This window comes from Ranitomeya imitator, chromosome 1, assembly GCF_032444005.1.
Source record: "Ranitomeya imitator isolate aRanImi1 chromosome 1, aRanImi1.pri, whole genome shotgun sequence".
Lineage (NCBI taxonomy): Eukaryota > Metazoa > Chordata > Amphibia > Anura > Dendrobatidae > Ranitomeya > Ranitomeya imitator.
Window position 1 is genome coordinate 694,771,885 of NC_091282.1, and position 22,444 is coordinate 694,794,328.

The 22,444-nt window shown below is 47.5% G+C and overlaps 2 protein-coding genes across 3 annotated transcripts in view; one reads left to right on the forward strand and one right to left on the reverse strand.

Moving 5' to 3' along the window:
• Positions 1-8,462, reverse strand: part of LOC138642474 (protein transport protein Sec23A) — a 354,941-nt gene extending 346,479 nt beyond the window's left edge. The window contains exon 1 of the mRNA XM_069730653.1: positions 8,075-8,462. The gene's annotated coding sequence lies outside the window, so the exon portion shown is untranslated. The remainder of the gene's footprint in view (positions 1-8,074) is intronic.
• Positions 8,463-8,483: 21 nt separating this feature from the next.
• The window catches only part of GEMIN2 (gem nuclear organelle associated protein 2), an 84,219-nt gene continuing 70,258 nt past the window's right edge, over positions 8,484-22,444 (forward strand). Inside the window, exons 1-2 of one of the 2 annotated variants that reach the window (XM_069730674.1) lie at positions 8,484-8,677; positions 22,199-22,283. In XM_069730674.1, coding sequence (XP_069586775.1) covers positions 8,559-8,677; positions 22,199-22,283 — 204 coding nt within the window. In that variant the 5' untranslated portion in view covers positions 8,484-8,558. The remainder of the gene's footprint in view (positions 8,678-22,198; positions 22,284-22,444) is intronic. The other variant, XM_069730666.1, reaches the window with a different exon arrangement.

A 22,444-nucleotide genomic window follows, 5' to 3' on the forward strand; every position in this document is an offset into this window, starting at 1 on the left:
GAGCCGATTCTCCCCTGTATAAAGTGCCCAGAGCCAATCCTACCCTGTATAAAGTGCAACCAGTTTGAAAAAATGTTGCAGTAATCCGCAAGTGCTAGTAAAAGATGTAAAAAACAGGGTATTTGGTTGATACGTTTTTTGCAAAAAATGTATACTAAGCTGCTCTACCAATCTTCACGGTATACCCTTATCAGAGCAGTCCTAACTAATGTATGCAATCCCTATCTGATGTATTTAAAAATCTGATCATCTGTATATAACCTGTGTGAACAGGGTTCAGAGAGGAAAAATCCATGTGTGCATACAGGGTAGAACAGCTTTTGTGCAGATAGCCCAAGAGGAGTGGTGGAACTCCCCAGTCTTGTAGACACAAGAGAACAATTATGGAAACAGGAACACATGGGCTACTTGCACAGTGAACAAGTCTGTATGATCATGTTCACACACCACCAAGAAACCTGAAGACACAAAAGAGAATAGTAAAACCAAAAACACTCAGTTTGAAAAAATGTTGCAGTAATCCGCAAGTGCTAGTAAAAGATGTAAAAAACAGGGTATTTGGTTGATACGTTTTTTGCAAAAAATGTATACTAAGCTGCTCTACCAATCTTCACGGTATACCCTTATCAGAGCAGTCCTAACTAATGTATGCAATCCCTATCTGATGTATTTAAAAATCTGATCATCTGTATATAACCTGTGTGAACAGGGTTCAGAGAGGAAAAATCCATGTGTGCATACAGGGTAGAACAGCTTTTGTGCAGATAGCCCAAGAGGAGTGGTGGAACTCCCCAGTCTTGTAGACACAAGAGAACAATTATGGAAACAGGAACACATGGGCTACTTGCACAGTGAACAAGTCTGTATGATCATGTTCACACACCACCAAGAAACCTGAAGACACAAAAGAAAATAGTAAAACCAAAAACACTCAGTTTGAAAAAATGTTGCAGTAATCCGCAAGTGCTAGTAAAAGATGTAAAAAACAGGGTATTTGGTTGATACGTTTTTTGCAAAAAATGTATACTAAGCTGCTCTACCAATCTTCACGGTATACCCTTATCAGAGCAGTCCTAACTAATGTATGCAATCCCTATCTGATGTATTTAAAAACCTGATCATCTGTATATAACCTGTGTGAACAGGGTTCAGAGAGGAAAAATCCATGTGTGCATACAGGGTAGAACAGCTTTTGTGCAGATAGCCCAAGAGGAGTGGTGGAACTCCCCAGTCTTGTAGACACAAGAGAACAATTATGGAAACAGGAACACATGGGCTACTTGCACAGTGAACAAGTCTGTATGATCATGTTCACACACCACCAAGAAACCTGAAGACACAAAAGAGAATAGTAAAACCAAAAACACTCAGTTTGAAAAAATGTTGCAGTAATCCGCAAGTGCTAGTAAAAGATGTAAAAAACAGGGTATTTGGTTGATACGTTTTTTGCAAAAAATGTATACTAAGCTGCTGTACCAATCTTCACGGTATACCCTTATCAGAGCAGTCCTAACTAATGTATGCAATCCCTATCTGATGTATTTAAAAACCTGATCATCTGTATATAACCTGTGTGAACAGGGTTCAGAGAGGAAAAATCCATGTGTGCATACAGGGTAGAACAGCTTTTGTGCAGATAGCCCAAGAGGAGTGGTGGAACTCCCCAGTCTTGTAGACACAAGAGGACAATTATGGAAACAGGAACACATGGGCTACTTGCACAGTGAACAAGTCTGTATGATCATGTTCACACACCACCAAGAAACCTGAAGACACAAAAGAGAATAGTAAAACCAAAAACACTCAGTTTGAAAAAATGTTGCAGTAATCCGCAAGTGCTAGTAAAAGATGTAAAAAACAGGGTATTTGGTTGATACGTTTTTTGCAAAAAATGTATACTAAGCTGCTCTACCAATCTTCACGGTATACCCTTATCAGAGCAGTCCTAACTAATGTATGCAATCCCTATCTGATGTATTTAAAAACCTGATCATCTGTATATAACCTGTGTGAACAGGGTTCAGAGAGGAAAAATCCATGTGTGCATACAGGGTAGAACAGCTTTTGTGCAGATAGCCCAAGAGGAGTGGTGGAACTCCCCAGTCTTGTAGACACAAGAGAACAATTATGGAAACAGGAACACATGGGCTACTTGCACACATGGATTTTTCCTCTCTGAACCCTGTTCACACAGGTTATATACAGATGATCAGGTTTTTAAATACATCAGATAGGGATTGCATACATTAGTTAGGACTGCTCTGATAAGGGTATACCGTGAAGATTGGTAGAGCAGCTTAGTATACATTTTTTGCAAAAAACGTATCAACCAAATACCCTGTTTTTTACATCTTTTACTAGCACTTGCGGATTACTGCAACATTTTTTCAAACTGAGTGTTTTTGGTTTTACTATTCTCTTTTGTGTCTTCAGGTTTCTTGGTGGTGTGTGAACATGATCATACAGACTTGTTCACTGTGCAAGTAGCCCATGTGTTCCTGTTTCCATAATTGTTCTCTTGTGTCTACAAGACTGGGGAGTTCCACCACTCCTCTTGGGCTATCTGCACAAAAGCTGTTCTACCCTGTATGCACACATGGATTTTTCCTCTCTGAACCCTGTTCACACAGGTTATATACAGATGATCAGGTTTTTAAATACATCAGATAGGGATTGCATACATTAGTTAGGACTGCTCTGATAAGGGTATACCGTGAAGATTGGTAGAGCAGCTTAGTATACATTTTTTGCAAAAAACGTATCAACCAAATACTCTGTTTTTTACATCTTTTACTAGCACTTGCGGATTACTGCAACATTTTTTCAAACTGAGTGTTTTTGGTTTTACTATTCTCTTTTGTGTCTTCAGGTTTCTTGGTGGTGTGTGAACATGATCATACAGACTTGTTCACTGTGCAAGTAGCCCATGTGTTCCTGTTTCCATAATTGTTCTCTTGTGTCTACAAGACTGGGGAGTTCCACCACTCCTCTTGGGCTATCTGCACAAAAGCTGTTCTACCCTGTATGCACACATGGATTTTTCCTCTCTGAACCCTGTTCACACAGGTTATATACAGATGATCAGGTTTTTAAATACATCAGATAGGGATTGCATACATTAGTTAGGACTGCTCTGATAAGGGTATATCGTGAAGATTGGTAGAGCAGCTTAGTATACATTTTTTGCAAAAAATGTATCAACCAAATACCCTGTTTTTTACATCTTTTACTAGCACTTGCGGATTACTGCAACATTTTTTCAAACTGAGTGTTTTTGGTTTTACTATTCTCTTTTGTGTCTTCAGGTTTCTTGGTGGTGTGTGAACATGATCATACAGACTTGTTCACTGTGCAAGTAGCCCATGTGTTCCTGTTTCCATAATTGTTCTCTTGTGTCTACAAGACTGGGGAGTTCCACCACTCCTCTTGGGCTATCTGCACAAAAGCTGTTCTACCCTGTATGCACACATGGATTTTTCCTCTCTGAACCCTGTTCACACAGGTTATATACAGATGATCAGGTTTTTAAATACATCAGATAGGGATTGCATACATTAGTTAGGACTGCTCTGATAAGGGTATACCGTGAAGATTGGTAGAGCAGCTTAGTATACATTTTTTGCAAAAAACGTATCAACCAAATACCCTGTTTTTTACATCTTTTACTAGCACTTGCGGATTACTGCAACATTTTTTCAAACTGAGTGTTTTTGGTTTTACTATTCTCTTTTGTGTCTTCAGGTTTCTTGGTGGTGTGTGAACATGATCATACAGACTTGTTCACTGTGCAAGTAGCCCATGTGTTCCTGTTTCCATAATTGTTCTCTTGTGTCTACAAGACTGGGGAGTTCCACCACTCCTCTTGGGCTATCTGCACAAAAGCTGTTCTACCCTGTATGCACACATGGATTTTTCCTCTCTGAACCCTGTTCACACAGGTTATATACAGATGATCAGGTTTTTAAATACATCAGATAGGGATTGCATACATTAGTTAGGACTGCTCTGATAAGGGTATACCGTGAAGATTGGTAGAGCAGCTTAGTATACATTTTTTGCAAAAAACGTATCAACCAAATACCCTGTTTTTTACATCTTTTACTAGCACTTGCGGATTACTGCAACATTTTTTCAAACTGAGTGTTTTTGGTTTTACTATTCTCTTTTGTGTCTTCAGGTTTCTTGGTGGTGTGTGAACATGATCATACAGACTTGTTCACTGTGCAAGTAGCCCATGTGTTCCTGTTTCCATAATTGTTCTCTTGTGTCTACAAGACTGGGGAGTTCCACCACTCCTCTTGGGCTATCTGCACAAAAGCTGTTCTACCCTGTATGCACACATGGATTTTTCCTCTCTGAACCCTGTTCACACAGGTTATATACAGACGATCAGGTTTTTAAATACATCAGATAGGGATTGCATACATTAGTTAGGACTGCTCTGATAAGGGTATACCGTGAAGATTGGTAGAGCAGCTTAGTATACATTTTTTGCAAAAAACGTATCAACCAAATACCCTGTTTTTTACATCTTTTACTAGCACTTGCGGATTACTGCAACATTTTTTCAAACTGAGTGTTTTTGGTTTTACTATTCTCTTTTGTGTCTTCAGGTTTCTTGGTGGTGTGTGAACATGATCATACAGACTTGTTCACTGTGCAAGTAGCCCATGTGTTCCTGTTTCCATAATTGTTCTCTTGTGTCTACAAGACTGGGGAGTTCCACCACTCCTCTTGGGCTATCTGCACAAAAGCTGTTCTACCCTGTATGCACACATGGATTTTTCCTCTCTGAACCCTGTTCACACAGGTTATATACAGATGATCAGGTTTTTAAATACATCAGATAGGGATTGCATACATTAGTTAGGACTGCTCTGATAAGGGTATACCGTGAAGATTGGTAGAGCAGCTTAGTATACATTTTTTGCAAAAAACGTATCAACCAAATACCCTGTTTTTTACATCTTTTACTAGCACTTGCGGATTACTGCAACATTTTTTCAAACTGAGTGTTTTTGGTTTTACTATTCTCTTTTGTGTCTTCCTGTATAAAGTGCCCAGAGCCGATTTTCCCCTGTATAAAGTGCCCAGAGCCGATCCTGCCCTGTGTAAAGTGCCCAGAGCCGATCCTCCCCTGTATAAAGTGAACAGAGCCGATCCTGCCCTGTGTAAAGTGCCCAGAGCCGATCCTCCCCTGTATAAAGTGCGCAAAGCAGATGTCGCCCTGTGTAAAGTGCCCAAAGCCGATACCGCCCTGTATAAAATGCCCAGAGCCGATCCTACCCTGTATAAAGTGCCCAGAGCTGATCACTACCCTGTATAAAGTGCCCAGAGCTGATCATGCTCTGTATAATGTGCCCGGAGCTGATGCTGCTCTGTATAAAGTGCCCGAAGCTGATCCCTACCGTGTATAAAGTGCCCAGAGCCAATCCCGCCCTGTATAAAGTGCCCAGAGCTGATCACTACCCTGTACAAAGTGCCCAGACCTGATCATGCTCTGTATAATGTTCCCTGTGCCGATCCCTACCCTGTATAAAGTGCCCATATGAATTGCCCGGAGCCAATCCCTACTCTGTATAAAGTGCCCAGAGCCAATCCCACCCTATATAAAGTGCCCGGAGCTGATCCTGCCCTGTATAAAGTGCCCAGAGCAGATCCTGAGCTGTATAATGTGTCCAGAGCCGATCCTACCCTGTATAAAGTGCCCAGAGCTGATCCCTATCCTGTATAAAGTGCCCAGAGCCAATCCCGCCCTCTATAAAGTGCCCAGAGCAGATCCTGCGCTGTATAATGTGCCCAGAGCCGATCCTACCTTGCATAAAGTGCCCGGAGCCAATCCCTACCCTGTATAAAGTGCCCGGAGCCGATCCCTACCCTGTATAAAGTGCCCAGAGCCGATCCCTACCCTGTATAAAGTGCCCAGAGCTGATCCTGCCCTGTATGAATTGCCCGGAGCCAATCCCTACTCTGTATAAAGTGCCCAGAGCCAATCCCACCCTATATAAAGTGCCCGGAGCTGATCCTGCCCTGTATAAAGTGCCCGAAGCTGATCCTGCTCTTTATAAAGTGGCCGAAGCCGTTCCTGCTCTGTATAAAGTGCCAGAGCTGATCACTACCCTGTATAAAGTGCCCGGAGCTGATCATGCTCTGTATAAAGTTTCCGGAGCTGATCCCTACCCTGTATAAAGTGCCCAGAGCCAATCCTACCCTGAATAAAGTGCCCGGAGCCAAACCTTACCCTGTATAAAGTGACCGGAGCCGATCCTGCCCTGTATGAATTGCCCGGAGCCAATCCCTACTCTATATAAAGTGCCCAGAGCCAATCCCGCCCTATATAAAGTGCCCGGAGCTGATCCTGCCCTGTATAAAGTGCCCGAAGCTGATCCTGTTCTGTATAAAGTGCCCGAAGCCATTCCTGCTCTGTATAAAGTGCCCGGGGCTGATCACTACCCTGTATAAAGTGCCTAGAGCTGGATCCTGCTCTGTATAAGTGCCCGGAACCGATCCTGCCCTGTATAAAGTGCCCAGAGCTCATCCTGCCCTGTATAAAGTGCCCGGAGCCAATCCCGCCCTCTATAAAGTGCCCAGAGCAGATCCTGCACTGTATAATGTGCCCAGAGCCGATCCTACCCTGTATAAAGTGCCCGGAGCTGATCCTGCTCTGTATAAAGTTTCCGGAGCTGATCCCTACCCTGTATAAAGTGCCCAGAGCCGATCCCTACCCTGTATAAAGTGCCCAGAGCCAATCCCACCCTATATAAAGTGCCCGGAGCTGATCCTGCCCTGTATAAAGTGCCCAGAGCAGATCCTGCGCTGTATAATGTGTCCAGAGCTGATCCTGCCCTGTATAAAGTGCCCAGAGCTGATCATGCTCTGTATAATGTGCTCAGAACAGATCTTGCGCTGTATAATGTGCCCGGAGCCGATCCTACCCTGAATAAAGTGCCCGGAGCCGATCCCTACCCTGTATAAAGTGCCCGGAGCCGATCCTGCCCTGTATGAATTGCCCGGAGCCAATCCCTACTCTGTATAAAGTGCCTGGAGCTGATCCTGCCCTGTATAAAGTGCCCGGAGCTAATATCTACCCTGTATAAAGTGCCCAAAGTCGATCCTGCCCTGTATAAAGTTCCCAGAGGTGATCCTGCCACTGTATAAAGTGCCCAGAGCTAATCCTGCTCTGTATGAATTGCCCGGAGCCAATCCCTACTCTGTATAAAGTGCCCAGAGCTGATCCTGCCCTGTATAAAGTGCCCGGAGCCAATCCCGCCCTCTATAAAGTGCCCAGAGCAGATCCTGCGCTGTATAATGTGCCCAGAGCCGATCCTACCCTGTATAAAGTGCCCAGAGCTGATCACTACTCTGTATAAAGTGCCCGGAGCTGATCCTGCTCTGTATAAAGTTTCCGGAGCTGATCCCTACCCTGTATAAAGTGCCCAGAGCCAATCCCGCCCTCTATAAAGTGCCCAGAGCAGATCCTGCGCTGTATAATGTGCCCGGAGCCGATCCTACCCTGTATAAAGTGCCCAGAGCCAATCCCGCCCTATATAAAGTGCCCGGAGCTGATCCTGCCCTGTATAAAGTGCCCGAAGCTGATCCTGCTCTGTATAAAGTGCCCAAAGCCGCTCCTGCTCTGTATAAAGTGCCCGGGGCTGATCACTACCCTGTATAAAGTGCCTACAGCTGGATCCTGCTCTGTATAAGCGCCCGGAACCGATCCTGCCCTGTATAAAGTGCCCGAAGCTGATCCTGCTCTGTATAAAGTGCCCGGAGCTGATCCTGCTCTGTATAAAATGCCCGGGGCTGATCATTACCCTGTATAAAGCGCCAGCTGCTGATCACTACCCTGTATAAAGTGCCCAGAGCTGATCCTGCCCTGTATAAAGCGCCCGGTGCTGATCACTACCCTGTATAAAGTGCCCAGAGCTGGATCCTGCCCTGTATAAAGTGCCCGGAGCCGATCCCTGCGATCTACGGGCACAGCAGCAAGTGCTGGGGTGCAGGGTCAGTGCCGCTAGTCAGTGCCCTCCCGTCCTCCGCCGCTGACATGCACCGGTCTGCTCTCTCCACTTACCGGGCAGCACTCACGCTCCGTCCGCTTTGCTCCGCTAACTTTCAGCCCAGACAGCGCAGCTCACGACGTCACCAGCAGACGGCGCCCGGTGCCACGTCAAGGAGCAGAGACTGACAGCTCCGGCGACCCCAGCATTCTCCCAGCTCAGGGGGCGCACTCGCTGTGTAGTCCGCACCTCCCCCCTCCAGGACAAGTCTGTGCACGAATGCCAGGTAATCCGCATCGCGATACACGGGGCAGACGCTGCGGTTTTACCTACATGTGTTTACCAAGGGATAAAGTCGCAGTGAGACTGAAGTTGGGAATGAGTTTACTATTTATTTACCGCGCGGATCTGCAGTGGAGTCCACAGAGCGCGGCGCGGACGGCTGTGCACGAGCACTGTCATGCGAGAGCAGCCAATCAGCAGCCTCGTTGTAGCGTGCGTTCCACTGATAGCACTGTGCGTGACAACGCCGGGTCCGCTACTACCGGGCAGGCAGGCATGGACTCCGGGCCAGAGGAGCTGATGCCGCGGCTGCTGCCGGTGGGGGACTGCGAACTGGATGACTTCGACCCCGCTGCTCCTCCTCGGACACCGCAGGAGTATTTAAGGCGGGTCCAGTAAGTAGTCACGTCATGTGTTGTGGCAGTGACATCACGTGCCGAGGCTGCATATGTATAGAGAGGGTGCTGCATGTATATAGAGAGGGGGGAGGGTGCTGCATGTATATAGAGAGGGGGGAGGGTGCTGCATGTATATAGAGAGGGGTCCTGCTTGTTGTATAGGGGGTCTGCATATGTATAGAGAGAGGGGAAGGTGCTGCATGTATATAGAGAGGGGTCCTGCTCGTATAGGGGGTCTGCATATGTATAGAGAGGGGGGAGGGTGCTGCATGTATATAGAGAGGGGGGAGGGTGCTGCATGTATATAGAGAGAGGTTCCTGCTTGTTGTATAGGGGGTCTGCATATGTATAGAGAGAGGGGAAGGTGCTGCATGTATATAGAGGGGGGGTCCTGCTTGTATAGGGGGTCTGCATATGTATAGAGAGGGGGGAGGGTGCTGCATGTATATAGAGAGGGGGGTCCTGCTTGTATAGGGGGTCTGCATATGTATAGAGAGGGGGGAGGGTGCTGCATGTATATAGAGAGGGGTCCTGCTCGTATAGGGGGTCTGCATATGTATAGAGAGGGGGGAGGGTGCTGCATGTATATAGAGAGGGGGGTCCTGCTTGTATAGGGGGTCTGCATATGTATAGAGAGGGGGGAGGGTGCTGCATGTATATAGAGAGGGGGGTCCTGCTTGTATAGGGGGTCTGCATATGTATAGAGAGGGGGGAGGGTGCTGCATATGTATAGAGAGGGTGCTGCTTGTTGTATAGGGGGTCTGCATATGTATAGAGAGGGGGGAGGGTGCTGCATGTATATAGAGAGGGTCCTGCTTGTTGTATAGGGGGTCTGCATATGTATAGAGAGAGGGGAAGGTGCTGCATGTATATAGAGAGGGGTCCTGCTCGTATAGGGGGTCTGCATATGTATAGAGAGGGGGGAGGGTGCTGCATGTATATAGAGAGGGGTCCTGCTCGTATAGGGGGTCTGCATATGTATAGAGAGGGGGGAGGGTGCTGCATGTATATAGAGAGGGGGGTCCTGCTTGTATAGGGGGTCTGCATATGTATAGAGAGGGGGGAGGGTGCTGCATGTATATAGAGAGGGGGGTCCTGCTTGTATAGGGGGTCTGCATATGTATAGAGAGGGGGGAGGGTGCTGCCTGTATATAGAGGGGGGGGGGGTCCTGCTTGTATAGGGGGTCTGCATATGTATAGAGAGGGGGGAGGGTGCTGCATGTATATAGAGGGGGGGGTCCTGCTTGTATAGGGGGTCTGCATATGTATAGAGAGGGGGGAAGGTGCTGCATGTATATAGAGAGAGGTTCCTGCTTGTATAGGGGGTCTGCATATGTATAGAGAGGGGGGAGGGTGCTGCATGTATATAGAGAGGGGGGTCCTGCTCGTATAGGGGGTCTGCATATGTATAGAGAGGGGGGAGGGTGCTGCATGTATATAGAGAGAGGTTCCTGCTCGTATAGGGGGTCTGCATATGTATAGAGTGGGGAGGGTGCTGCATGTATATAGAGGGGGGGATCCTGCTCGTATAGGGGGTCTGCATATGTATAGAGAGGGGGGAGGGTGCTGCATGTATATAGAGAGGGGGGTCCTGCTTGTATAGGGGGTCTGCATATGTATAGAGAGGGGGGAAGGTGCTGCATGTATATAGAGAGAGGTTCCTGCTTGTATAGGGGGTCTGCATATGTATAGAGAGGGGGGAGGGTGCTGCATGTATATAGAGAGGGGGGTCCTGCTCGTATAGGGGGTCTGCATATGTATAGAGAGGGGGGAGGGTGCTGCATGTATATAGAGAGAGGGTCCTGCTTGTATAGGGGGTCTGCATATGTATAGAGAGGGGGGAGGGTGCTGCATGTATATAGAGAGGGGGGGTCCTGCTTGTATAGGGGGTCTGCATATGTATAGAGAGGGGGGAGGGTGCTGCATGTATATAGAGGGGGGGTCCTGCTTGTATAGGGGGTCTGCATATGTATAGAGAGGGGGGAGGGTGCTGCATGTATATAGAGGGGGGGTCCTGCTTGTATAGGGGGTCTGCATATGTATAGAGAGGGGGGAGGGTGCTGCATGTATATAGAGAGAGGGTCCTGCTTGTTGTATAGGGGGTCTGCATATGTATAGAGAGAGGGGAAGGTGCTGCATATATATAGAGAGAGGTTCCTGCTTGTATAGGGGGTCTGCATATGTATAGAGAGGGGGGAGGGTGCTGCATGTATATAGAGGGGGGGTCCTGCTTGTATAGGGGGTCTGCATATGTATAGAGAGGGGGGAGGGTGCTGCATGTATATAGAGAGGGGGGGGTCCTGCTTGTATAGGGGGTCTGCATATGTATAGAGAGGGGGGAGGGTGCTGCATGTATATAGAGGGGGGGTCCTGCTTGTATAGGGGGTCTGCATATGTATAGAGAGGGGGGAGGGTGCTGCATGTATATAGAGAGAGGGTCCTGCTTGTTGTATAGGGGGTCTGCATATGTATAGAGAGAGGAAGGTGCTGCGTGTATATAGAGAGAGGTTCCTGCTTGTATAGGGGGTCTGCATATGTATAGAGAGGGGGGAAGGTGCTGCATGTATATAGAGAGAGGTTCCTGCTTGTATAGAGAGGGGGGAGGGTGCTGCATGTATATAGAGAGGGGGGGTCCTGCTTGTATAGGGGGTCTGCATATGTATAGAGAGGGGGGAGGGTGCTGCATGTATATAGAGGGGGGGTCCTGCTTGTATAGGGGGTCTGCATATGTATAGAGAGGGGGGAGGGTGCTGCATGTATATAGAGAGAGGGTCCTGCTTGTTGTATAGGGGGTCTGCATATGTATAGAGAGAGGGGAAGGTGCTGCATGTATATAGAGGGGGGGTCCTGCTTGTATAGGGGGTCTGCATATGTATAGAGAGAGGGGAAGGTGCTGCCTGTATATAGAGAGAGGGTCCTGCTTGTTGTATAGGGGGTCTGCATATGTATAGAGAGGGGGAGGGTGCTGCATGTATATAGAGAGAGGTTCCTGCTTGTATAGAGGGTCTGCATATGTATAGAGAGGGGGAGGGTGCTGCATGTATATAGAGGGGGGGTCCTGCTTGTATAGGGGGTCTGCATATGTATAGAGAGGGGGGAGGGTGCTGCATGTATATAGAGAGAGGGTCCTGCTTGTTGTATAGGGGGTCTGCATATGTATAGAGAGAGGGGAAGGTGCTGCATGTATATAGAGAGGTTCCTGCTTGTATAGAGGGTCTGCATGTGTATAGAGTGGGGAGGGTGCTGCATGTATATAGAGGGGGGGTCCTGCTTGTATAGGGGGTCTGCATATGTATAGAGAGGGGGGAGGGTGCTGCATGTATATAGAGGGGGGGTCCTGCTTGTATAGGGGGTCTGCATATGTATAGAGAGGGGGGAGGGTCCTGCTTGTTGTATAGGGGGTCTGCATATGTATAGAGAGAGGGGAAGGTGCTGCGTGTATATAGAGAGAGGTTCCTGCTTGTATAGGGGGTCTGCATATGTATAGAGAGGGGGGAAGGTGCTGCATGTATATAGAGGTTCCTGCTTGTATAGAGGGTCTGCATATGTATAGAGAGGGGGGAGGGTGCTGCATGTATATAGAGAGAGGGTCCTGCTTGTTGTATAGGGGGTCTGCATATGTATAGAGAGAGGGGAAGGTGCTGCATGTATATAGAGGGGGGGTCCTGCTTGTATAGGGGGTCTGCATATGTATAGAGAGAGGGGAAGGTGCTGCCTGTATATAGAGAGAGGGTCCTGCTTGTTGTATAGGGGGTCTGCATATGTATAGAGAGGGGGAGGGTGCTGCATGTATATAGAGAGAGGTTCCTGCTTGTATAGAGGGTCTGCATGTGTATAGAGTGGGGAGGGTGCTGCATGTATATAGAGGGGGGGTCCTGCTTGTATAGGGGGTCTGCATATGTATAGAGAGGGGGGAGGGTGCTGCATGTATATAGAGAGAGGGTCCTGCTTGTTGTATAGGGGGTCTGCATATGTATAGAGAGAGGGGAAGGTGCTGCATGTATATAGAGAGAGGTTCCTGCTTGTATAGAGGGTCTGCATGTGTATAGAGTGGGGAGGGTGCTGCATGTATATAGAGGGGGGGTCCTGCTTGTATAGAGGGTCTGCATATGTATAGAGAGGGGGGAGGGTGCTGCATGTATATAGAGGGGGGGTCCTGCTTGTATAGGGGGTCTGCATATGTATAGAGAGGGGGGAGGGTGCTGCATGTATATAGAGGGGGGGTCCTGCTTGTATAGGGGGTCTGCATATGTATAGAGAGGGGGGAGGGTGCTGCATGTATATAGAGGGGGGGGTCCTGCTTGTATAGGGGGTCTGCATATGTATAGAGAGGGGGGAGGGTGCTGCATGTATATAGAGAGAGGGTCCTGCTTGTTGTATAGGGGGTCTGCATATGTATAGAGAGAGGGGAAGGTGCTGCATGTATATAGAGGGGGGTTCTGCTTAGAGAGGGGGGTCCTGCTTGTATAGAGAGGGGGGAGGGTGCTGCATGTATATAGAGAGGGGGGTCCTGCTCGTATAGGGGGTCTGCATATGTATAGAGAGGGGGGAGGGTGCTGCATGTATATAGAGGGGGGGGTCCTGCTCGTATAGGGGGTCTGCATATGTATAGAGAGGGGGGAGGGTGCTGCATGTATATAGAGAGGGGGGTCCTGCTTGTATAGGGGGTCTGCATATGTATAGAGAGGGGGGAGGGTGCTGCATGTATATAGAGAGGGGGGTTCTGCTTGTATAGGGGGTCTGCATATGTATAGAGAGGGGGGAGGGTGCTGCATGTATATAGAGGGGGGGTTCTGCTTAGAGAGGGGGGTCCTGCTTGTATAGAGAGGGGGGAGGGTGCTGCATGTATATAGAGAGGGGGGTCCTGCTCGTATAGGGGGTCTGCATATGTATAGAGAGGGGGGAGGGTGCTGCATGTATATAGAGGGGGGGTCCTGCTCGTATAGGGGGTCTGCATATGTATAGAGAGGGGGGAGGGTGCTGCATGTATATAGAGGGGGGGTCCTGCTTGTATAGGGGGTCTGCATATGTATAGAGAGGGGGGAGGGTGCTGCATGTATATAGAGGGGGGGTCCTGCTTGTATAGGGGGTCTGCATATGTATAGAGAGGGGGGAGGGTGCTGCATGTATATAGAGGGGGGGTCCTGCTTGTATAGGGGGTCTGCATATGTATAGAGAGGGGGGAGGGTGCTGCATGTATATAGAGAGGGGTCCTGCTCGTATAGGGGGTCTGCATATGTATAGAGAGGGGGGAGGGTGCTGCATGTATATAGAGGGGGGGGGGTCCTGCTCGTATAGGGGGTCTGCATATGTATAGAGAGGGGGGAGGGTGCTGCATGTATATAGAGGGGGGGTCCTGCTTGTATAGGGGGTCTGCATATGTATAGAGAGGGGGGAGGGTGCTGCATGTATATAGAGAGAGGGTCCTGCTTGTTGTATAGGGGGTCTGCATATGTATAGAGAGAGGGGAAGGTGCTGCATGTATATAGAGAGAGGTTCCTGCTTGTATAGAGGGTCTGCATGTGTATAGAGTGGGGAGGGTGCTGCATGTATATAGAGGGGGGGGGTCCTGCTTGTATAGAGGGTCTGCATATGTATAGAGAGGGGGGAGGGTGCTGCATGTATATAGAGGGGGGGTCCTGCTTGTATAGGGGGTCTGCATATGTATAGAGAGGGGGGAGGGTGCTGCATGTATATAGAGAGGGGGGTCCTGCTTGTATAGTGGGTCTGCATATGTATTGAGAGGGGGGAGGGTGCTGCATGTATATAGAGAGGGGGGTTCTGCTTGTATAGGGGGTCTGCATATGTATAGAGAGGGGGGAGGGTGCTGCATGTATATAGAGGGGGGGGTTCTGCTTAGAGAGGGGGGTCCTGCTTGTATAGAGAGGGGGGAGGGTGCTGCATGTATATAGAGAGGGGGGTCCTGCTCGTATAGGGGGTCTGCATATGTATAGAGAGGGGGGAGGGTGCTGCATGTATATAGAGAGAGGGTCCTGCTTGTTGTATAGGGGGTCTGCATATGTATAGAGAGAGGGGAAGGTGCTGCATGTATATAGAGAGAGGTTCCTGCTTGTATAGAGGGTCTGCATGTGTATAGAGTGGGGAGGGTGCTGCATGTATATAGAGGGGGGGGTCCTGCTTGTATAGAGGGTCTGCATATGTATAGAGAGGGGGGAGGGTGCTGCATGTATATAGAGGGGGGGTCCTGCTTGTATAGGGGGCCTGCATATGTATAGAGAGGGGGGAGGGTGCTGCATGTATATAGAGAGGGGGGTCCTGCTTGTATAGGGGGTCTGCATATGTATAGAGAGGGGGGAGGGTGCTGCATGTATATAGAGAGGGGGGTTCTGCTTGTATAGGGGGTCTGCATATGTATAGAGAGGGGGGAGGGTGCTGCATGTATATAGAGGGGGGGTTCTGCTTAGAGAGGGGGGTCCTGCTTGTATAGAGAGGGGGGAGGGTGCTGCATGTATATAGAGAGGGGGGTCCTGCTCGTATAGGGGGTCTGCATATGTATAGAGAGGGGGGAGGGTGCTGCATGTATATAGAGGGGGGTCCTGCTCGTATAGGGGGTCTGCATATGTATAGAGAGGGGGGAGGGTGCTGCATGTATATAGAGGGGGGGTCCTGCTTGTATAGGGGGTCTGCATATGTATAGAGAGGGGGGAGGGTGCTGCATGTATATAGAGGGGGGTCCTGCTTGTATAGGGGGTCTGCATATGTATAGAGAGGGGGGAGGGTGCTGCATGTATATAGAGGGGGGGGTCCTGCTTGTATAGGGGGTCTGCATATGTATAGAGAGGGGGGAGGGTGCTGCATGTATATAGAGAGGGGTCCTGCTCGTATAGGGGGTATGCATATGTATAGAGAGGGGGGAGGGTGCTGCATGTATATAGAGAGGGGGGTCCTGCTTGTATAGGGGGTCTGCATATGTATAGAGAGGGGGGAGGGTGCTGCATGTATATAGAGAGGGGGGTCCTGCTTGTATAGGGGGGCTGCATGTGTATAGAGAGGGGGAGGGTGCTGTATGTATAGGGGGTTGCATGTAATGGGGGGCTGCATGTGTATAGAGAGGGGAGGGTGCTGTACGTATAGGGGGCTGCATATGTATAGGGGGTCTGCATGTATAGAGAGGGGGAGGGTGCTGCATGTATAGGGGGGTTGCATGTAATGGGGAAGGCTGCATGTGTATAGAGGGGGGGGAAGGCTGCATGTGTATAGAGGGGGGGCTGCATGTATATAGGTGGGCTGGATGTATATAGAGAGGGGGAGGCTGCACCTGCGATGCTGCAGTCTGCGTGTCCTGAACTCTGTCCTGCATCGGGCTGGTGAGCTCAGGGCATGATTTCATTGTAGGTACACAGTCCTATCCTCTGCTCTCATTTGCTTCACTGTTCATAAACAGGTTTATTAAAGGGAAGAAAACATAGGAAATCCTCCAGTGCTGGAAGTGAGCATGGCTGCAGACAAGCCCCTGTGCCGGAGTGTAAATAAGCCTTATAATGTCTGGTGCCTGATAGGCTTGTGCAGATCTATATATAGGTACCTTCACACATAACGATATTGTTAACGATATCGTTGCATTTTGTGACGTAGCAACGATATCGTTAATGAAATCGTTATGTGTGACAGCGACCAACGATCAGGCCCCTGCTGGGAGATCGTTGGTCGCTGAAGAAAGTCCAGAACTTTGTTTCGTCGCTGGATTTCCCGTGGACATCGCTGAATCGGCGTGTGTGACACCGATCCAGCGATGTCTTCACTGGTAACCAGGGTAAACATCGGGTAACTAAGCGCAGGGCCGCGCTTAGTAACCCGATGTTTACCCTGGTTACCATCCTAAAAGTAAAAAAACAAACAGTACATACTTACCTACCGCTGTCTGTCCTCGGCGCTGTGCTCTGCTCTCCTGCACTGGCTGTGAGCGCCGGTCAGCCGGAAAGCAGAGCGGTGACGTCACCGCTCTGCTTTCCGGCCGCTGTGCTCACACAGACAGTACAGGAGGAGTGCAGAGCAGAGCGCCGGGGACAGACAGCGGTAGGTAAGTATGTACTGCTTGTTTTTTTTACTTTTAGGATGGTAACCAGGGTAAACATCGGGTTACTAAGTGCGGCCCTGCGCTTAGTTACCCGATGTTTACCCTGGTTACCGGCATCGTTGGTCGCTGGAGAGCGGTCTGTGTGACAGCTCTCCAGCGACCAAACAGCGACGCTGCAGCGATCCGGATCGTTGTCTTTATCGCTGCAGCGTCGCTAAATGTGAAGGGGCCTTAAGGCTTATGTTTCTACGGTCAGAAAGGGCAGCGCTTTGGATGCAGCAGATACCCGCTCCGCCCAAAGCGCTGCCCCCTTTGTACACGTGGTGATTCCGGATGTGTTCATTGAACCGTGTGGAATGACCGCATCCTATACATAGACTGTGTAATTTTTTTCTTGCGGAGACTGAGCGTTTCCTCAAGATGAATAGACATGTTGCGGTCTATAAAGATGCGCCGCATGTCCGGTTATGCAGTTCTGCCACTTGCGTGTTTGAACGCATAGTGGAAATGGGATTTCATAAAATTCCCTCCACTATGCTGGAACATCTGGATGCTGTGGATTGGGCGCTGCGGCTGTATGTAGCGTCCAGTCCGCAGCCTTTCCTGACCGTGGAAACATACCCTAATTCTCTCCATATAATCCCACACAGACGGGATGATCTGAGGTCTGTGAGGGCCAGACCATCACTTCCAGGACTCCTTGTTCTTCCTAAAGCCTCATTCAGACATTAGGTGTTTTTTTTTTAAGTACAAGAAAAACGGACTTGAGTTTCATCACCTTTTTTTTCTGCTGATGAGAAAAAAAAATTTTTTTCCCTCTTATCTAGCAGTCTGTGGAAAACGGACGAGACTAATAGTGCACTCGGATTAATAAAGGAGATGTCTTTACGATTTTGCATGCAACACTCGGTATGCAAAAGACAAACAGCCCCATATACTATCACAGGTACAAGTGCTGTCCACAAAGGACACAGATATCGCTCATATGCGAAAGTGATGTGTGAATGAGCCCTTAGACTGAAGATTATAGTCAGTGGCATTTGCTGTATATTTGAATCATAGAATCATAAAATGTTGAGTTGGAAGGGACCTCCAGGGTCATCGTGTCCAACACCCTGCTCAATGCAGGATTCACTAAACCATCTCAGATGTCTGTCCAGCTTCTGTTTAAAGACGTCCATTGAAGGAGAACTCGCCATCTCTCGTGGCAGCCTGTTCCACTCATTGATCACCCTCACTGTCAAAAAGATTTTTTCTAATATTTAATCGGTATCTTCTCCCTTTCAGCTTCATCCCATTGCTTCTCGTGTTTCCTTGTGCAAATGAACCTTGTGCAAATGAAAGTAAAGATGATCCCTCTACACTGTGACTGCCCTTGAGATATTTGTAGACAGCTATTAAGTCTCCTCTTAATCTTCTTTTTTGCAAGCTAAACATTCCCAGATCCTGTAACCGTTCCTCATAGGACATGGTTTGCAGATCGGTCACCATTCTGGTAACTCTCTGAACTTGCTCCAGTTTGTTGATGTCTTTTCTAAAATGTGGTGCCCAAAAGTGGACACAGTATTCCAGGTGAGGTCTGACCAAACCGGAGTAAAGGGGGATAATTACTTCACGTGATCTAGACTGTATGCTTCTGTTAATACATCCTAGAACTGGTTGCCTTTTTTGCTGCTGCATCACACTGTTGACTCATGTGCAGTCTATGATCTATTAGCATACCCAAGTCTTTTTCACATGTGCTGTTGCTTAGTTCTATTCCTCCCATTCTGTATATGCTTTCTTCATTTTTATTGCCCAGATGTAGTACTTTGCATTTTTTTCCTGTTAAAAACCAATCTGTTAGGTGCTGCCCACTGCTGCAGTTTATTTATATCTTTTTTAAACCTCTCTCTCTCTTCTCTAGTATTAGCCATCCCTTTTAGCTTTGTGTCATCAACAAATTGAATCAGTTTACCCTCAATTCATTAATCTAGATCAATACAAGGCTCAGGACAGATCTTTGTTATCCCACTTGAGACATTCTTTCAACTGGATGTGCAGCCATTTACGACTACTCTTTGGGTCCGATCACTAAGTCAGTTATGAATCCACCTAACAGTTGCCTTGTCCATTGCATACTTAATCATTTTTTTCAATAAGGATGGTGTGAGATACGTTGTCAAATACTTTGCTGAAGTTAAGATATATTAAATCTACAGCATTTCACTGATCCACCCAGTCAGTGATTCTGTCATAGAAGCAAATTAAGTTAGTCTGGCGTGACTTATTAGTTATAAACCCTTGCTGACTCTAACTAGTTGCGTTCGGCGCAGGTTGCTGCACAGTCAAAACGACGCATGCGGAGGCATCCGCATACATCTGCATGTCCTGCGTACCTAAGGGTAAAGATAGGGTACGCATGCCGACATAGGCAGAGCTGACTGGAGGATGTGCGGTGGTGGGCGGAGCTTCACGGAGGACGTACGCAGCCCTCTGCAGCACTTCCATCTGCAGATGTGAAACCAGCCTTAGTGAACTTAGCAAAAAAAGCCAAACTAAAAACAACGGTGTTGTTCAAAAGTACAACTCGTCCGGCAAAAAATAAGCCCTCACATGGCCATATTGACGGAAAAGTTATGGCTCTGGGAAGGAGGGGAGCGAAAACGCAAAGCAAAAAAAAAGCTCCGGGGGTTTAAAAAAAATATTAAAAATATAAAAGTTCAAATCATCCCCCTTTTGCCCCATTCAAATAAAACAAAAAACAAACTTACACATATTTGGTATCGCCGCGTTCAGAATTGCCCGATCTATCAATATGGAAAAAAAATTAACCTGATCACTAAACGGCGTAATGAGAAAAAAATGCAAAACCCCAGAATTACGTTTTTTTTGGTCACCGCAACATTGCATTGAAATGAAATAACAGGCGGTCAAAAGATCGTATCTGCACCAAAATGTTATCATTAAAAACGTCAGCTCGGTGTGCAAAAAATAAGCTCTCACCCAACCCAACATCAAGAAAAATGGAGACGCTACAGGTCTCGGAAAATGACGCAATCTTTTTTTTTTTTTTTTTTTTTTTTTTTAAAGAAACTTTTAAAAATAAATATTTATTTTTCACCACTTACCGTATATACTCGAGTATAAGCTGACCCGAGTATAAGCCGACCCCCCGAATTTTGCCACAAAAAACTGGGAAAACTTATTGACTCGAGTATAAGCCTAGGGTGGAAAATGCAGCAGCTACCGGTGAATTTCAAAAATAAAAATAGATGCTCCATACTGTTCATTATGGCCCCATAGCTGTGCCATATAGTGCTCTGCACCGTTCATTCTTGCCCCATAGCTGTGCCATATAGCTGTGCCATATAGTGCACTGCACCGTTCATTCTTGCCCCATAGCTGTGCCATATAGTGCTCTGCACCGTTCATTCTTGCCCCATAGCTGTGCCATATAGTGCTCTGCACCGTTCATTCTTGCCCCATAGCTGTGCCATATAGTGCTCTGCACCGTTCATTATTACCCCATAGCTGTGCCATATAGTGCTCTGCACCGTTCATTCTTGCCCCATAGCTGTGCCATATAGTGCTCTGCACCGTTCATTCTTGCCCCATAGCTGTGCCATATAGTGCTCTGCACCGTTCATTATTGCCCCATAGCTGTGCCATATAGTGCTCTGCACCGTTCATTTTTGCCCCATAGATGCTCCGTATAAAGCTCTGCCATTGCTGCTGCTGCAATAATAAAAAATAAAAATGCCATACTCACCTCTCTTGCTTGCAGCTCCTCAGCGTCCCGTCCCGACGTCTCTCCGCACTGACTGTTCAGGCAGAGGGTGCCGCGCACACTATATGCGTCATCGCGCCCTCTGACCTGAACAGTCAGTGCAAGAGGACGCGAAGACAGAGTGGCGCCCGGCGGGTGGAACACGGACAGGTGAATATAAAATACTCACCTAGTCCCGCCGCTCCTGACGCTCCCCCTGCCTGTCACACGGTCTTCGGGTGCCGCAGCCTCTTCCTCTATCAGCGGTCACCGTTACCGCTGATTAGAGAAATGAATATGCGGCTCCACCCCTATGGGAGTGGAGTCCATATTCATTTTTCTAATGAGCGGTCCCACATGACCGCTGAACAGGGGAAGAGCTGCGGCACCCGGAGACCGTGGGACGGGCAGGGGCAGCGTCAGGAGCGCCGGGACTAGGTGAGTATGCCTCAGCGCCCTCTCCCCCTCACCCGCCGACCCTGCCGCCCACCGTGACTCGAGTATAAGCCGAGAGGGGCACTTTCAGCCCAAAAATTTGGGCTGAAAATCTCGGCTTATACTCTATATACGGTAAATAAAAAAAAAAAAAGAACCTATGTTTGGTGTCTATAAACTTGTAATGATCTGGAGAATAATAATGGCAGGTAAGATTTAGCCTTTGGTGAACATTGTAAAAAAAAAAAAAAAAAATCCAAAAAAACTGTTTTTGAATTGCACTTTTTTTGCTATTTCACCGCACTTGGATTTTTTTTTTTACCATTTTCGAGTACACGATAAGGTAAAACCAATGGTGTCGTTCAAAAGTACAACTCATCCTGCAAAAAAACAGGCCCTCACATGACCATATTGATGGAAAAATAGTTATGGCTCTGGGAAGACTCCTTAATGCAGTCGAAACGCCTCAACTGGGTCATATCTTTTACCATGTAAATTTTTCTTTTGTATGCACTATATTTTCTTTTGAAAAGGAAAATCCAGTCCTGTTGAGCCGGACTCCATTTTTTTTTCTATTATCCTTGATGTGCGGCCAGAGCGAGGCCGGCATGTGAGCCTCAGGTGGATGAGCATAGATCAACTGGCTGAGCTGGAGTCAAGTCTTTATTAATGGAGTCTGTCAACACACGAGGACTGTTGGAACCAAGTACAGGCGCAGTCCTACAGGGAAGACTGTCAGTCATTGATAGGACCGCCCACTGGACTTCTGCAGCTTACATGCACTTACTACATCAAAGATTTCAATTCATAAAATACAAATTGTACTCAAATTTTTCCCATAAACATGTTTATCAGTCTGACCAGGAATTCCTTCTCTATAACTCCCTGCAGGTCAGATATCATAATCAACATGACTGATTCCCTTGATGAGTTTTTGATGTTGCAGATTTCTTTTTGCACCCATTATGTGAAATTTGGTTATATGCGAGTTTTATCGCATTTTTGTGTTTTGTTTTTTTTTGCTTTAAAGCTGCTTTGTTTTTGATACTTCCTGGTGTTTGGCTTTGACAAACTTTACTGATACAGTCATGTGCCGATTACATGCGTTCTTAGTTTGTTTCTGCAATGGAAATGCATTAAAAATGTGCACGTGCTTTTTTTTTTTTTTACTTTTTGTTTTTTTTCTTTAATTTTTAGTGGCCCACTCTATTGGAATTTAATGAAATCTGAGAGTTCGGTCATCCGTGCAGTTTCGGTGAAGACATATTAATGCTGTTTGTGTCTCTTCTGGTTTTAGAATTGAGGCTGCACGATGTCCTGAAGTAGTCATTGCTCAGATTGACCCTAAAAAACTAAAAAAGAAGCAAACGGTCAGTATAGCGGTAAGTACAATCTAATTACTCTGTCTCCCGTTAATATCTATACATTTTTGCCCTGCTATTGTCAATACCAAGGATCCTGCTCTTCTGCGGACCACTCATCCTCTTAGCTTCTTCTAAACATCTGTCACTAGCTTCTTCTCCCCAACCCAACCCCCCCCCCC